Source organism: Microtus oregoni, unplaced genomic scaffold, assembly GCF_018167655.1.
Source record: "Microtus oregoni isolate MIOR12 unplaced genomic scaffold, Mior012 000012F_ref0000307, whole genome shotgun sequence".
Classification (NCBI taxonomy): domain Eukaryota; kingdom Metazoa; phylum Chordata; class Mammalia; order Rodentia; family Cricetidae; genus Microtus; species Microtus oregoni.
The window spans coordinates 14,844,676-14,856,268 of record NW_024543071.1 but is presented as its reverse complement, the minus strand read 5'-3'; the positions used below and the strand labels follow the sequence as shown (position 1 = coordinate 14,856,268).

Below are 11,593 nucleotides of genomic sequence, written 5' to 3'. Positions count from 1 at the left end.
CAGCGTTAGATATTTTTGCTTGGTTTAATAGGCGCTAATCAGAATGGTATTATACATAGTCTTTAATTTTCACTTCCTTAATTACTAAGGAAGTTGAGTCCTTTAAAAAATATATGTTTATTGTTTCTATTTACACTTAGGTGCATATTCAGTTCAAGGCCACAGACATTTTGTATGTCTACCATGTGACCAGGTGTTCTCGAGAGCAAGTGACCTAGTGAAGATTTGGGAGGACTAGGATTGTGCAGCAAATGAACGGCTAACTACATGCCAGAGGTAGAAACACTATTGCTAGGCAGTTTGGGTAAAGACCTCTGGGTAGAAACAAGGATGAGGTTGATCCTATCCTACAAACTAGGCTTGTTGTTGTTGTAAGAGCATCTTTCATGTAGCCTGGGCTGGCTCAGACTAGGTCTGCTGCTGCAGGGGATTTGGAACTTTCCACCTGTCAAGAGCTGGGGTTAATTACAGGCATGTGCCACCACACCTGGCTTTGACTAGTCTCTCAAAAACCGAGTGACTTTAGGGCCAAGCAGCGAATACAAACATGTCCAGGAGAGGAATGTTCTCAGAAAGGGAACCAAATGTGGAGGGAAAGGAGAGGCTGTATTATGGCTAAAATATGAAATGTAGGGCAGAGGGATGCTATGTAGTGTCCTGAGGACTTGGTTGTCATCCTTAAAGAGAACTGACTTGGGGCCCAGAGGATGGCTCAGTCCAGATCCCCATCACCCGTGGGAAAAGCCAGGCAGGCACATGTCTGCAGTCTCAGCACTGGGAGAAGGGCAGATGAGGAGACAAGCAGCCAGAGCTCACTGGCTGACCAGTCTAACCAAACCAAAGTTTCATGTTGAGTGAAAGACAATGACTGAAAAAAGTAAGACAGAGGTAAACCTGTCAACCTCTGGTCTCCATCTACACGTGCATATACATGTGAAAATGTGACACACACCCCTGTAGACACACGTGCAAACATCCACTCGAGCACCTATGTGTGTTCACCCGCTAGATCATTATGCAGGTGTCACACACACATACAGACACATACAAAGAGGAGTGGCAATGGCACGAATGGATCTCACTGACATGTGCTTTCTTGTTTCTGAGATGGCTTCTTGCTATGAAGCCCAGGCTGTTCCTCCTACCTCCGCCTCTCAAGTTACAGGCATGTCTGATGTGTGTTTCAGAAAGACCTTTCTGGATAACCAGGACCGATGGTGCATTGCCTGTGATCCCAGCACTCAGGAGTTCGAGGCAGGAGGATTGTTCTCAAGGATAACATGAGCCACACACATAGTGAGGACATGTCTAATAACCGAAGAGGAAGAGGAGGAAGAGAAGGGGGAAATGATGGAGGAGGAGGAGGAGGAGGAGGAGGAGGAGGAGGAGGAGGAAGGGGCCTGTAATGGTGGCAGCTAGGGAAACAGAAAAGCAGTTACCATTATCTAGAAAGCGCCTTCTCGCAACAGAGGTGGACTTAGAAGGGCTGGAGCGTGTGAAATGAACCATTCATCAGGAGTCCTAGATAGGGCTGTGAATATGTTCCATTCTTTATTTGCCCTACTTAAAACTTTATGTCCATTTCATGATTCTCCCCCTAAAGTTTTTTTTTCTAATATTTATTTATTTATTATGTATACAATATTCTGTCTGTGTGTATGTCTGCAGGCCAGAAGAGGACACCAGACCTCATTACTGATGGTTGTGAGCCACCATGTGGTTGCTGGGAATTGAACTCAGGACCTTTGGAAGAGCAGGCAGTGCTCTTAACCACTGAGCCATCTCTCCAGCCCTCCCCCTAAAGTTTTTAAACTGTGGAAAAAGGTATATAAACATAACCTTTACCATTTTCAACTTTTTTAAGTATACAATACAGCAGTGCTAAGCCTACCCTAGAGTTCAAAAGTCAATCTTCAATCATGACTTTCCTTTTTTTTACAATGTTATGTTTATTGGCATTTGTCTGCATGTATGCCTGTGTGGGGGTGTCAAAAGCCCTGGAACTGGGCTAAAGACCAGTGTGAGCTGCCATGTGGGTGCTGGGGACTGAACCCAGGTCCTTTGGAAGAGCAACCAGTGCTCTTAGCCAGTGAGCCATCTCTCCAGACCCCATGACTTTCCTTTTAATGTAGTTTCATTGAGTTTTATTGAAAATAAACTGAAATTTGTGGTTACCTTTTAAGCAATAATGATTGGTGTTTGCTCAGTGTCTAATATTATTTAATATGCATTCTATAAAATATAGTCCAGGCTTATTTGAAACTCACTATGTAGCCCAGGCTGACCTCAAACCTCAAATAATCTCCTACCTTTTCTTTCCAAGTGTGGGGAATATAAGCATGAACTGCCCTGGGGCTGGAGAGATGGCTCAGCTGGTAGAGCACGAGACTCTTAATCTTAGGGTTGTGGGTTCAAGCCCCATGTTGGGTGAAATTTTGTAAGTAAAGACTGCTCATTTATATTAATTACAACATTGTTTGGCCAATAGCTTAAACTTATTTCTAGCTAACTCTTTTTTTTTCAAGACAGGGTTTTTCTGTAGCTTTGGTGCCTGTCCTGGAACTAGCTCTTATAGACCAGGCTGTCCTCAAACTCACAAAGATCTACTTGCCTCTGCCTCCCGAGTGCTGAGATTAAAGGCGTGTGCCACCACCGCCCAGCTCTAGCTAACTCTTAAATCTTAAATTAACCCATTTATATTAATCTGTGTATTGCCACCAGTCTATAGTTTACCAGTCCTGGCATGTTACTCCTTTGGCAGTTACATGGAGTCTCTTCGACTCTGCCTACTTTCTCTCTATATCTCTGTTTGGATTTCTTGCCTGGCTTTACTCTACTAAGCCATTGGCCGAAACAGCTTCTTTAATAAACAATGGTAATAAAAACGTATTCATAGCCGGGCGGTGGTGGTGCACGCCTTTAATCCCAGCACCTGGGAGGCAGAGGCAGGTGGATCTTTGTGAGTTCGAGACCAGCCTGGTCTACAAGAGCTAGTTCCAGGACAGGCTCCAAAACCACAAAGAAACCCTGTCTCGAAAAACCAAAAAACCAAAACAAAACAAAACAAAAAAAACAAAAAAAAAAACTCGTATTCATAGCATACTGAGGGGAATCACACATCAGTTAAGAGCACTGATTGCTATTCCAGAGGACCTGGGTTCAATTTCCAGCACCCACATGACAGCTTACAACTGTCTGTAACTCCAGTTCCCCAGGATCTGAAATCTTCACACCAATGCACATAAAATAAAGTTAAAATAAATTATTTTTAAAAGGCATAAGCTGTCACACCAGCTGTGCAATCCTCGTTAGAGCATAGTTTCACATGATTTCCATAAACATCCTTCTGAGGAGGGTATTTTCTCCATTTTACAGACTGGAAAGCTGAGGCCAAGAGGTGAGATGTGATCCCTTTCTCCAAGGTTACCTGGAGACAGAATTTGAAGAGAGGAATCAAATGACCATGTCATTTCTAGAAGAAATGCTAGTATTTCATGTCACATGGAAGAATTAAAAAAAAATCTAACCTGAGAGATTAGATAATTAGCAACTGGAAAGATCAGCCTATTTTTGAAGAATTAAAGAAGATAGCAATAAACCTTCTTCTTCTTCTTCTTCTTCTTCTTCTTCTTCTTCTTCTTCTTCTTTTAAAAGAAGAGTCTTATTGTTTAGTTCTGGCTATCTTGGACCTCACTATATAGACTAGGCTAGCTTCAACCTCTGAGAGATATGCCTGCTTCTGCCTCCATAGTGCAGGGAGTAAAGACAGCTGGTCATAACGTCTTTCTGACGGGTTTATTTGACAGTGCTCTGGAAGAGACTGGTGGAGAGGTCAACAGACAGTTGCAGATGGGAGACAAGAGCTGGACGAGAATCCCTAAGCACAGCAGGCAGTGGCCTGGCACCAGCAAACACAGTGGCATGTTATAGAAATTTTGCAAGCCACGGCCTGAGCCAGTCGCCCTGCTCAAACCACCCTATCACTTCTTCCTCAATGCCGAGGTTTTCAGGAAGGCCATCACAAATAGCACAGAAGATAAATAAGTCTGGAACATTTTTCCTGGAGAAACAGTATCACCCAGGTTTACAGACAGCGAATTCCATTGGTCACTGTCTCGTTCAGTGCCTGGTGTTGAGAGACTGATTTTGACTATTTTCCTGCAAAAGTATGTGTGCAGTGTCCTTGGAGGTCAGACAGGGCATCAGATGCCCTGGAACTGGAGTTCAGATGGTTGTGAGAGGTCAGACAGGGCATCAGATGCCCTGGAACTGGAGTTCAGATCATTGTGAGCAGGTCAGACAGGGCATCAGATGCCCTGGGACTGGAGTTCAGATAGTTGTGAGAGGTCAGACAGGGCATCAGATCCCGAGGAACTGGAGTTCAGATTGTTGTGAGCTGCCATGTGGGTGCTGAGAACTAATACTGTTATTCTTTAAAACTTTTATTTTTTCACCAGTCAGCCATGGTGGTGCAGATTTTTAACCCCAGCACTCGGGAGGCAGGTGGATCTCTGTGAGTTCAAGGCCATTCTCTTCTACCTAGCATTTCCCAAGTCACTCAGGGCTGTGTAATGAGACACCGTCTTTTTGGTTTGTTTTATTTTGTTTATTTGTTTTTCAATACAGGGTTTCTCCTTAGCTTTGGCGCCTCTTCTAGAACTTGCTCTGTAGACCAAGCTGTCCTCGAACTCACAGAGATCTGCCTGCCTCTGCCTCCCAAGTGCTGAGATTAAAGGTGTATGCCACCCACCACCACTCGGCTGAGACAGTGTCTTAAAGTGGTTTTTTTTTAATTAATTTATTTTTTTATGGAGTAGGAACACTTCTGCCACAGTATGCATGTGGATCACAGGAGAAAATTTATGGATGTTGTTTCTCTCCTTCTAAAGTGTGGATCTCAGAGATCAAACCAAATTCACCAGGCTGGGCAGCAAGTCCCTTTACCCACTGAGTCTCCCTGCTGGCCAATGCGAGTTTTTTTTTTTTTAATAGTCATTGTTTTGCTTGTTCATTCACCCATCAAACATGTTCTCTCTGATGGCCTCTGAGAGCCAAGTTATGAGTGAAGCAATTAGGAATCCCTGGTTATAGGTTAGAGGTAGGAAAGCCGCAGGATCCGACAGAAATTTGACAGAACTGTCTTCTGCGTGGTTAGGCGGAGATGAGCTAAGGATTAACTACTAAGAGATTAACTATGGCTGGAGCTTATGAACCTGGTAAACACCAGGTTTGGGAACAGTTTTTCTGATTTCAGGATAATAAAGAAAGAAATGTACTGTATTAAAGAAGGCTGAAGTATAACCAGCTAGTGTGAGTTCAGTGGTGGTGGCTATGGTAACCAGGTGAGAGGTGACAAGATACAGAGACACCAGATGCACACTCAAGTCATTTAGATGGGATAGGCAGAGCTTCCCACTTCCTCCTTCTGTAAGACAGCCCTAAATTTTTTTTTTTAAACTGCTTAAATGGCTTTGGGGGTTGAGGGATGGCTCAGTGGTTAAAAATGCTTAAAGGACCTGTTTAATTCCCAGCATCCATGTTGGGTAGTTCATGATGGCCAGGAAAGATAGTTGGCCTCAAAGGGCATCTTTGCATACATAGCACAGACATATACACATAAATGCAAATACATTTTTTTTAAAAAAAATTAAAAATTAATTTTTATGTGGTGTTTTGCCTGTATGTATGTCTGTGTGAGGGTGCAGATCCCTTCAACAGTTAGACAGTTGTGAGCCACCATGTAGGTGCTGGAAATTGAACCCAGGCCCTCTAGGAGAGCAGCTTGTGTTCTTATTTTTTTTAATTTAAATTTATTTTATATACATTGATGTGAGGGTGTCAGATCCCCTGGAACTGGAGTTACAGACAGTTGTGAGCTGCCATGTGGGTGTTGGGAATTGAACCCAGGTCCTTTGGAGGAGCAGCCAATGCTCTTAACCATTGAGCTATTTCTCCAGACCAGTAAACAAACAAACAAGCAAATAAATATGAGTGGTGTGTGTATTTTTATTTGTTTGTTTTGTTTTGATTTTATTTTTTCAGACAGGGTTTTTCTGTGTATCCCTGGCTGTCCTGGAACTCAGATATCTGCCTACTTCTGCCTCCTGAGTGCTGGGATTAAAAGTGTGCACCACCACTGCCCGACTTAAATTTTTTTTTTAATGAAAACTTCTGGGGCCGGGCGGTGGTGGCACACGCCTTTAATCCCAGCACTCGGGAGGCAGAGGCAGGCGGATCTCTGTGAGTTCGAGACCAGCCTGGTCTACAGAGCTAGTTCCAGGACAGGCTCCAAAACCACAGAGAAACCTTGTCTCGAAAAAACCAAAAAAAAAAAAAAAAAAAAAAAAACTTTTGTTTTCCTAATTCATTTGTGTGTGTGAGTGTGTGTGTGCTTGTGTGTTTGCACGCATGTGGTATATGGGTGTAGGAGTTACTCCTTTGAGGCACAGTCTTTGAATGAATCTAGAGCTTGTGATTTCCTGGTAGGCTGGCAGCTAGAAAATCCCAGCAATCCTCTTATCTGTGTCCCCACAGCCCGGGGGTTACAGGTGGTTAGGACAGAACACTGCCTTGTTACAGGTGTCTGGATCTGAACTCAGGCCCTCAAGGTTGTACAGCAAGTGCTCTTAATCATTGAGCCATCTCTCCAGCCCCTTAAATATTTCTTTCTTTCCTTCCTTCCTTCCTTCCTTTCCTTCCTTTCTTTTCTTTTCTTTTCTTTTCTTTTCTTTTTTTAAGACAGAATTTCTCTCTGTGTAGCCCTGACTGTCCTGGAACTCTCTCTGTAGACCGGTGGTGTTGAACTTACAGAGTTCTGCCTGCCTCTGCCTGAGTGCTGGAATTAAATACCGGCCCAGGTGATATTTCTTTTCTTTGCATTTGTTTTGGAGATTCCCATCGCCTCTCAAACTGTTCTAAAGCCTTCCAGTCTCCCTTCACTTTCATAAGTCAAGGGCAAAAAGAGGGACAGCCAGTAAGGGCTTACAAGTTTCGAAGCTTTTTGTTCACTGGAGCCAGACACATAGGTGTAGGAGTAGACTTCATTAGACAAGTTCAGACTGGGAGGAGAAACGGCAGGGAGCCTCTCCTGGACCTGGATATGAGGAGCCCAGAGGGTGACCCCATTTTTCTCTCCAAAGTTTTTACTGGGCGTCAGAGAGGACGGTTCAGGAAACTATAAAAAAAAAAAAAAACCATAACAGCTTGAGTGCCACCTCCTCAGATATTAACATCAGCAACTCGACAGTAAAATCCATTAAATTTATCTCCCTCCTCCCACAAGCACAACTCCAAAGCTAGGAGACAGAACCAGAGCCGTTCTTCAGGGCCCTGCTTGCTCTTCCTTATTCCAGCCTGGGTTTCATAAGGACATTGGCGCTTCCTTCTCTGAAAGTGGGTGCCTGCAGCCGAGAAAGAGTACCTCCACTTTCTCTTCACTGCCAAGTAGGGGAAGATGAAAGCAAAATGAGGCAAAGGCTACGGTCGGCTGTGCCAGAGGAAGACTGGTCTGCCTGGGTACTCAGTGAAATCAAGGATTGGGGCAGGGGGTGTTTATGAGTCAACCTGGAGCAGCTGACAGAATTTTAAAAAAAGAAGGAGGAGGAACCGGGAGGAGTGAAGGAGGACTACTGGGTTCGGGGCGTGCTTGGTTCATTGTTCATGGGGGAGGTGCCCTTGAGGACCGATCAGTCCAAGAGGAGGATGCTGGTGAGGCTCAGGGGCGGGACAGAGATGACTCTTGGCTAAGATTGGATAACTGCTGAGGGCGGGAGCTGACCTTGCACAGCCTGGGTCCCCCAGTTTAATAATTGGCGATATATACGGCCAGCCCTGGCCACAGGAGTGCGAGCGGGCTGGTTAGCAGCGCACGTGTCAGGGTCCCTTCTTCCTACACACAAGTTCTTTCCGTCCTGGTTTTCTTCGTCCGGTCCTGAAATCCATCCATTCCATCTTTGGCTCTCTCGGCTCTCATCCAGCTCCCACCCCAAGCTCTGAACCTCGTCCTGTGCAAAAGCGAAATGGCCACATCCATGAACTTCTCACGTGGTTTAAATGCGGATCTGGTGCAACCCTATGACTTCGAGATGTCGCGGGACTTAAGGCCCTTTTTGGAGGAGTACTGGTGAGACCTGGTGAGGGGGAAGGACCAACTGCTTTGAGGGGAGTAGAGACAGGGAGTGAATGCCTGTAATATTTCTCATGCTGCCGGGATACTGGCTCCAAACCTCCCCACTTCCCATTCCCTCCTTCAAGGTTTGCTTTTCAAAGAGATCAGAACTGGAAGTAAAGGATCCCAGAAGTGAGAAGATGGGGAGAGGGGTGTGGAGGGAGACAAAAACAAAGGGGAAAGTGCAAACTACAGCTGAGGAGTGAGATTCACCAGAATGAAACACTGTTAGGTTACCTCAGAGACAGAGGACCTGCCTGTCGGGAGTGCCTACAGTCAGCGGTCCTACACAATTACTATGTATCTTGGCTGCTGTGAGGATTGCCACAAAGTTGGGAACTTCTTCCAAGCTTTCCCAAGGCTCTGTCTTATCCGCCAGACATGTTCTGTGGGCTGTTTTTGTTGTTCAATCAACTCAGCATGAGCCAAACAGGCAGAAGATGTTCTTCCCCTCCTTACACCGCAGCCTGGACGGAGTAGTTATTGGCTGCAGGTGGACAACTGTCACTGAGAAAGTCAAAGTCACAGAAACCTTGCATACGACTCCTCCTGTCCTGTGCTAGGAACTTTATATGTGAATACTGCTGGTCTCCCCTCACCCCCAACCCGGTGTTCCCACACGAAAAAGCAATGTCACAGTGGTGGAACTCCAGTCTAGAGAAGTCCCTGGGGAGCTCAGTGGGCTTTCCTCTAGGCAGTGCCCACCTGTGACTCCTTCCTCTCTTCCTCCTGTCTCCAGGGTTACCTCGTTTCTCATAGTACTCATCTATCTGTTGCTCATCTTCGTGGGCCAGAACTACATGAGACCACGGAAGAGCTTCAGCTTGCAGGGGCCTCTCATCCTCTGGTCCTTCTGTCTGGCCATATTCAGGTAAGGCACTCTCCACCCAACCCCTGCTATTCCTTAGTCCTTACACCTGCCTGTCATCCCGAAGGGTTTCTAAAGTCCCTAGCTGCATTGACTTCCTCATTATCTTATTTTCCTCCTTTCTTGGGCCCAAGATGGCAGTCTCTGTCTGTCCCATACCTTATCTATTTATTTATTTAGGTTTCTCAAGACAGCATTTCATTGCATAACAACCTTGGCTATGTTGAAATTAGCGCTGTAGATCAGGCTGGCCTTGAACTCATATCCATTTGCCTGCCTCTGCCTCTGGAGTGCTAGGGTTCAACGTGTGCACCACTCCTACCTGGCCCATACCTTTGAAAAAATGTTTACTTTTTTTATTTATTTATTTTAGATTTTATTTGTTATGTATACAATACAGTGTGATGCCTCCATGTATGACTGCATGCCGGAAGAGGGCACCAGATCTCATTGTAGATGGTTGTGAGCCACCATGTGGTTGCTGGGAATTGAACTCAGGACCTCTGGAAGAACGGTCTGCGTCCTTAACCTCTGAGCCATCTCTCCAGCCCCAGAAATGTTTACTTTTAAAGACAGCCTTTCAAGTATTATCCCAGACTGCCCTAATTGCCCCTATGGAACCCAGGCTGGCCTCATACTCTCTGCATCCTTCCTGTCCCAGTCGTCTGAGTTCTGGGGATACAGATGTGAGGATCCACTCTGGGCCTCTTGTACTCACGAAACCAATACAGCCAGCACATTTCTCTAGCCTTAAATACCGAAATTCTTCTTCAAAGTCTCCAACCACTTCCCCAGCCCTTGTTCCCATGCTCGTCCATCCCCATGTTGCCACTCATTTCTTCCGACTTTCACCCCATCACAAGAACCTCATTCTTGACTTTTAGTTCCACCCCTCCCCCATGTTGATTGGTCTTTTCTCAACCCTTATCTCCCTGAGAATACTTGTTAGATCTATCAGATTGGCGTCAGGATCTTGAAAGCTGGAACCACCCTCTTTGGAAGGGTAAGGAGGTAACAGGGTTTAGAGAGCGTGTCCAGATGAGGAGAGGTGGGGATGGGTTCACTCCGGGGAATGGGCCATTATGCTCCTGTGCTCTGTCTCACTTTAGTATCCTGGGTACAGTGAGGACATGGAAGTTTATGGGAACACTGCTATTTACACGGGGCCTCCAGCAAACTGTGTGCTTCGCCAACTACATCGATGCCACCATAGTCAAATTCTGGTCCAGTATCTTTCTTCTCAGCAAGGTTGTTGAACTCGGTGAGTGTAGGGGCTTTTTCTCTAATGCCCAGTGGCTTGCATTCCTCCTCAGAGCCTCCCCTTCCCCTTCACGTAGAGAGTCCCTTCTTCCCCACCCTGAGAACACACCCAGAGCAGTGGGTGGTCCCAGACTTGAGTGGGATGCCAGCTGTGATTCCTCATCTCTCAGGAGATACGGCCTTCATCATCCTGCGTAAGCGGCCGCTCATCTTTATCCACTGGTACCACCACAGCACTGTGCTCCTGTTCACGAGCTTTGGATTCAAGAACAAATTGCCTTCAGGTGGCTGGTTCATGACCATGAACTTCGGAGTACATTCCATCATGTACACCTACTACACTCTGAAAGCTGCCAAGGTGAAATACCCCAGCATGCTACCTATAGCCATCACCAGCTTGCAGATCCTGCAGATGGTTATGGGAACCATCTTTGGCATCCTGAATTATATCTGGAGGCAGGAAAAAGGGTGCTACACCACAACAGAATACTTCTTCTGGTCCTTTATGTTGTACGGGACCTATTTCCTCCTTTTTGCTCACTTCTTCCACCAAGCCTACTTCAGACCCAAGAGCAAAGCTAAGTCCAAGAGCCAATGAGAACTGAACGAAAAGATGGAACCTCGGGCTTTTCTCTGTGGCACTAAGGGTTAGGTGTGGGAGAATGATTAGGGTACCTTCCCTGTCTGGTTTCCCCCATGGGGCTTGTACCCAAAAGTGGCAGGGAGCTATGACAAACAAGAAATGTCATCCTTTGATCTTTCTGCCTTTAATGTGAAGGCCGACCAAACCCTAGGAAGGGGATAGAACTGAGGTCCTTAAAAATGATAATATAAAATTTATTTATATTTAGAAATCTTTCTCTTCTTGCCCTATTTTTTAATTAAAGAGATCAACATTATTTTGAGGGTTTGCAGACTTGCAGAGGGAAAGTGGACGCTGGTGGGGAAGGCTGCCCAAGTGATCTACAAGTGGGAAGCCTGAGGATCTCTGAAGGATAGAGGCACACACAAAGAATCCTAGGCCTGGTAGGCGCTTAATAAATGTCTGTTACAGACTAGAATTTTATTGCTATTCTGTTAGAGGTCCGAGCCTCTGAAAGGAACAGTGAGAAACAAGTGCCAAAATCATAGGCTTCCTAAATTGCAAAATAGATCCCTGAAAGGAAGCATCGGAGATCAAACCTACTAGCTGTCCTCCCTGAGACCACGAGGTGGCGTCGCAGCACCAGCATAAGACGATTCCTGTCAACTAACTGGTTACACCAAGCTTCGTATTCCTTTACTCCAGAAATCCTCGC

At 45.6% G+C, this 11,593-nt stretch overlaps 1 protein-coding gene across 1 annotated transcript; it reads left to right on the top strand.

The window, feature by feature from the left end:
• The first annotated feature begins 8,018 nt into the window (after positions 1–8,018).
• On the top strand, positions 8,019–10,893 carry Elovl3 (ELOVL fatty acid elongase 3). Its single transcript, XM_041660684.1, has 4 exons — positions 8,019–8,122; positions 8,907–9,038; positions 10,145–10,296; positions 10,466–10,893. Exons 1-4 carry the CDS (start codon positions 8,019–8,021, stop codon positions 10,891–10,893), a joined length of 816 nt encoding a protein of 271 aa, XP_041516618.1.
• Positions 10,894–11,593: the final 700 nt, after the last annotated feature.

What these genes read in the sequence shown, in the direction of transcription:
- Elovl3 (XM_041660684.1), top strand. Translation starts at nt 8,019, where the DNA reads ATGGCCACATCCATGAACTTCTCACGTGGTTTAAATGCGGATCTGGTG. An exon ending in CCCTTTTTGGAGGAGTACTG is followed by an intron (nt 8,123 to 8,906) that starts GTGAGACCTGGT and finishes TCCTGTCTCCAG; the next exon opens with GGTTACCTCGTTTCTCATAG. An exon ending in CAGCAAGGTTGTTGAACTCG is followed by an intron (nt 10,297 to 10,465) that starts GTGAGTGTAGGG and finishes CTCATCTCTCAG; the next exon opens with GAGATACGGCCTTCATCATC.